We start from the raw sequence: 5,313 nt of genomic DNA, 5'->3' as shown, positions 1-5,313 counted from the left end.
ACCCCAAATGATCTTGGATAGATGAGTAAATGTCCCCTCTTAATATTGGAGGGTCCTAGTAGAGTTACTAAAATGCAGAATCTCTTATTTAAAATCCCTTATGTCTTATGCAAATCTAAAACAATTGAGTCATTTTGTACCTGTTTTCAAATATAGCAAATATAAAGGGTTGTTACTTTTCTATTTATTTTTTTTTTTCATTCCTTAACATCTTATCCCTGCTATAAAAAATGTATACATAAAAAAACATTTTTTTGCCTTAGTGATTTAATGTATGTCAACATTTGAAAGCACTATACAAATAGGAATTAATTAAAAAAATGTGTATCAGTTCATATTTCAACAAAACTTTATTTCTTGTTTAAGTTATGATTAAATACTAATAAATAATTTGTACTGTATTAATAAGCTTAGAACATTAGATCTTAACTGATCAGGTAGAACAAGATTTAAACAATAGCGCAATCTACTGGCGAAAATAAAGAATGTGCCCTCAAACTTAATCAAGCCTGAAATATTTGAATGAGTTACATAGTGTTTTTAAATACTAGTGCCATTGTGTGTTTGTTCAGGTGTTAAGTGAGGCCCAGAAAGGCTTTATTTAACCAGATGAGATACAATTTATAGATTACATTTAATGCAATCGTGGACTTTTAAAAAGTTGAATGAACCATCCTTTCTCCCCTTCAGATTGCCCCTCTACTTCAAACATATTTAAATCAATTTGGGACGGAAAAAAGTTTGATTTTAATTTGTCTACACATAATGGCAGCCCATGACTTCACTTATTTATATTTAAAGAAACTAAAGTATATGTACATTAAAATTAAAACTTTCTTGCACATTAAGTAACCAGATTTGTTAAATTAAGCAGCCAAGACGCCACAGTTCAACACATATGATAAAAAAAAAATAAATAATTATGTGCCTTCACGTGACCTACAATTAAACTGACTTCCAATTTTTTAAGGAAAAGGGGAAAAAGCAGTAAAGAATGAGCCAAGTTGCCAAAGTTAAACATTTATTAGAAAGTACAAAGGTGCACTTCTGATCTGTATACTTTTAAAATAGATGACAAAGAACAGAAAAACTGAAAATATCTTTAAGCCAACTCCTCTTCTGCCTCTTCCTCAAACTCACCCTCCTCTTCAGCTGTGGCATCCTGGTACTGCTGGTACTCAGACACAAGGTCATTCATGTTGCTCTCTGCTTCAGTGAACTCCATTTCATCCATTCCTTCTCCTGTGTACCAATGCAGGAAGGCCTTTCTCCTGAACATGGCTGTAAATTGCTCAGAAATGCGCCTGAACAGCTCCTGGATGGCTGTGCTGTTGCCAATAAAGGTGGCAGCCATCTTAAGCCCTCTGGGTGGGATGTCACATACAGCTGTTTTGACATTGTTGGGGATCCACTCTACAAAATAGCTGCTGTTTTTGTTCTGCACATTAAGCATCTGCTCATCCACCTCTTTCATAGACATGCGGCCCCGAAAGACAGCAGCCACAGTCAGGTAGCGACCGTGGCGAGGGTCACATGCTGCCATCATATTCTTGGCATCAAACATCTGCTGTGTTAATTCGGGTACGGTGAGAGCACGGTACTGCTGGCTCCCTCTGCTGGTGAGTGGGGCAAAACCAGGCATAAAGAAGTGCAGACGAGGGAAGGGCACCATGTTGACAGCCAGTTTTCGCAGGTCAGCATTTAGCTGCCCAGGAAAACGGAGGCAGGTGGTAACACCACTCATTGTGGCAGAGACAAGATGGTTGAGGTCACCATATGTAGGAGTTGTGAGCTTCAAAGTGCGGAAACAGATGTCATAAAGAGCTTCATTGTCAATGCAGTATGTCTCATCAGTGTTCTCCACCAGTTGATGCACAGACAAAGTGGCATTGTAGGGTTCCACCACAGTATCAGAGACTTTAGGAGAAGGCACAACACTGAATGTGTTCATGATGCGGTCAGGATACTCCTCGCGAATCTTACTGATAAGCAGCGTACCCATGCCTGAACCAGTGCCCCCACCCAGGGAGTGAGTAAGCTGGAAGCCCTGTAGGCAGTCACAGCTCTCAGCCTCCTTACGTACAACATCCAGCACAGAGTCCACCAACTCAGCACCTTCAGTATAATGGCCTTTGGCCCAGTTGTTACCAGCCCCACTCTGACCTTTTAAAAGCAGGAAAACAAGGCTAGATTATTTAAATTTACATTTAAATTAAATTTACATTTTACATTATTGTTAAATAATATTAACTACCTATACAGATACATTTACCTAATTCATAGATTACTGATAAAAAAAAAGAAACTAAAAATAAGAAAAAAAAAACAAACACAAACAAATTTCAGAGTAAAATGGGAATGGAAATAAGCCATCAGTATTTGAATTTTACAAAAACTGGGGATATCTGGCATGTCTTTTTTTCTACTACAGAACATTTGAATTATCGCGATTCAAGGGCTAAGTAAAAACAGAGTTGTCTGCAGTTGTTAAAGCTGTCCAAAATCATTACAAATATTGAAATAATTCAATTTCAACCCACCAAAAACGAAGTTGTCTGGTCTGAAAATTTGTCCGAAAGGACCAGATCTTACAGAGTCCATGGTCCCTGGTTCCAAGTCCACGAGAACAGCCCGAGGAACATACTTTCCACCTGCGGCACCACAGTACACACTTTAACTATGGCCATAAACGGAGGCAAATTGAGCCATAAACTTGTCTAAAAAAGGGTGAAAATGAATAGCCGGATTTACCCGAAGCTTCGTTGTAATATACATTAATCCTCTCAAGCTGCAGGTCGCTGTCACCATGGTAGGTGCCAGTCGGGTCGATTCCGTGTTCATCGCTGATCACCTCCCAAAACTATACAATATACAGTTACAATATATGTGTATAATAATGTTTGAGTATTTTTTGTAATATATGTATATAATTTTTTATTTTATAAAATTACCTTTGCACCAATTTGATTCCCACACTGACCAGCCTGCATGTGAACGATTTCCCTCATTTTGGTAGTATTTTTGTACTAAACACAAACTGTGAACTCAAATAGTCTCAAACTCCCGTGTCTTCTTCGACTTCAGCGAAATCCTGATTAGTCACAGCCGTTCCACTGACTTAAACCCCACCAGTATAAACGTCACCCGATCTTTAATTAGTTAAACCAAACGTCAATCATTATTTTCCGAACTCCTATTGGAGCGCAGAAGTAAGTAAGCCGTATCACGGATGTTGATGTATCCAAGGGATACAGCGCTGTGAGCTCCCATAGAAACCCTTTTGTGTTTTTAGTAACTTGATATGTTTATATAGAAAACCGACGATTGTTAGGGATATCAGGTTATAATAAACTAGTATTTTTTATTGTTATTAGTAATGAGATGGCATGTTTGGACTTGTTCTTAGTGTTGTGGAGTTGCTACAATATATCCAGGTTTAAACTGATTTACACACCTTTATCTGTGAAAATATACAATAAAATATTTATACTATGTGTAGTATACTGCCACAAATTCACATCAAAATATTTTATAGACTGAAGCCTTAGTGTATGTATTATGATTGGGGATCTCTACTAAATTATTTATACCTTCACATTAACACCTTCATTGTCTCCATATAAAAATCATAAAATTTATTAATAGAAATTTAGTAGATTTTTAACCTCTTATCATAGTACAAAAATGCAGTGAAAATGCATATGAGCAATTTTTCAAGCAAAGCTTAGTGTTAAAATAACTTTTTTATAATAATTCAATTTAATAAAATTTTATTTGTTATTTGTGCGCCTTTAACAATGAACATTGTCATTTGAAAAAACTCCCTGAGATGGCATAAGGAAGAAACCTTATGAGGAACCAGACTCAAGAGGGAACCCATCCTCATCTGGGTTGAACCAAATGTCCATTTACAATGCACATAACCTTGTTTCACCATAGTAAATATAAGTGAAATTGGATAAGACAAATATGACAAATTGCATTTGTATTTTTAGGGTGAATCAGGTGTTGCAACAGAACAAGACATTAATTAATTTGGCAAATGTTATAACAGCAGCAAGCAGGCTATTGCATTCATGCTTATGCAGGTATGAGCTGAGCAATCATAAAGCTGGATTAAGAACTCTAGGATAGGTCTCACAGCAGGGTCTGACACAGACATGAAAAATAAAGATCTTTCAACTTTTCCAACTTAACTGAATGAAGATGCATAATTTATGGACATGGACAAATGCTTTTCATAATATTTGTTGGCTCTCCATTATTTTTAACTAGAAAGTCTCTCAATGCTCACAATGCATGCCCACTGACTGAAAGAATTGTTAATGACTGTACCTTAGCTACATATGACACAACCAGTGCTGTGCAGAGTAGACAGATCTTATTTAAGTACTGGTTCTATATAGATAAAAGGTATTATATATAATGTGTAATATTGAGCATATAAACCCGATTCCAAAAACAAATTGTGAATAAAAACAGAATGCAATGATGTGGAAGATTCAAATTTCAATATTTTATTCAGAATACAACATAGATGACATATCAAATGTCTAAACTGAGAAAAGGAATCATTTTAATGGAAAAATAAGTTGATTTTAAATTTAATGGCATCAACACATCTCAAAAAAGTTGGGACTAGGTCATGTTTACTACTGTGTGGCATCCCCTCTTCTTTTTATAACAGTCTGCAAATGTCTGGGGACTGAGGAGACAAGTTGCTCAAGTTTAGGAATATGAATGTTGTCCCATTCTTGTCTAATACAGGCTTTTAGTTGCTCAACTGTCTTAGGTCTTCTTTGTCGCATCTTCCTCTTTATGATGCGTCAAATGTTTTCTATGGGTGAAAGATCTGGACTGCAGGCTGGCCATTTCAGTACCCGGATCCTTCTTCTATGCAGCCATGATGTTGTAATTGATGCAGTATGTGGTCTGGCATTGTCATGTTGGAAAATACAAGGTCTTCCCTGAAAGAGACGACGTCTGGATTAAAACATGTGTTGTTCTTTCCAGATGTGCAAGCCCATGCCACACGCATTCATGCAACCCTATACCATCAGAGATGCACGCTTCTGAACTGAGCGCTGATAACAACTTGGGTTGTTCTTGTCCTCTTTAGTCCGGATGACATGGCGTCCCAGTTTTCCAAAAAGAACTTCAAATTTTGAATCGTCTGACCACAGAACAGTTTTCCACTTTGACACAGTCCATTTTAAATGAGCCTTGGCCCAGAGAAAAAGCCTGCGCTTCTGGATCATGTTTAGATATGGCTTCTTTTTTGACCTATAGAGTTTTACCGGCAACGGCGAATGG

At 37.1% G+C, this 5,313-nt stretch overlaps 1 protein-coding gene across 1 annotated transcript; it reads right to left on the bottom strand.

The window, feature by feature from the left end:
• Positions 1–1,004: 1,004 nt before the first annotated feature.
• On the bottom strand, positions 1,005–3,118 carry zgc:55461 (beta-tubulin family protein). The gene is made up of 4 exons (XM_046838756.1): positions 2,952–3,118; positions 2,752–2,860; positions 2,541–2,651; positions 1,005–2,163 (listed from the first exon to the last, which is right to left on the bottom strand). Exons 1-4 carry the CDS (start codon positions 3,006–3,008, stop codon positions 1,103–1,105), a joined length of 1,338 nt encoding a protein of 445 aa, XP_046694712.1. The 5' UTR covers positions 3,009–3,118; the 3' UTR covers positions 1,005–1,102.
• Positions 3,119–5,313: the final 2,195 nt, after the last annotated feature.

This window comes from Silurus meridionalis, chromosome 25, assembly GCF_014805685.1.
Source record: "Silurus meridionalis isolate SWU-2019-XX chromosome 25, ASM1480568v1, whole genome shotgun sequence".
Taxonomy (NCBI): Eukaryota; Metazoa; Chordata; class Actinopteri; order Siluriformes; family Siluridae; genus Silurus; species Silurus meridionalis.
This window is presented reverse-complemented; position numbering and strand designations above follow the sequence as displayed.

Bases quoted from the DNA above. Each gene is read 5' to 3' on its own strand.
- zgc:55461 (XM_046838756.1), bottom strand. From the start codon at position 3,008: ATGAGGGAAATCGTTCACATGCAGGCTGGTCAGTGTGGGAATCAAATT. The intron at 2,652-2,751 runs GTAAATCCGGCT...GTGGTGCCGCAG, and splicing joins ATATTACAACGAAGCTTCGG to GTGGAAAGTATGTTCCTCGG. The intron at 2,164-2,540 runs GTGGGTTGAAAT...TGCTTTTAAAAG, and splicing joins ACCAGACAACTTCGTTTTTG to GTCAGAGTGGGGCTGGTAAC.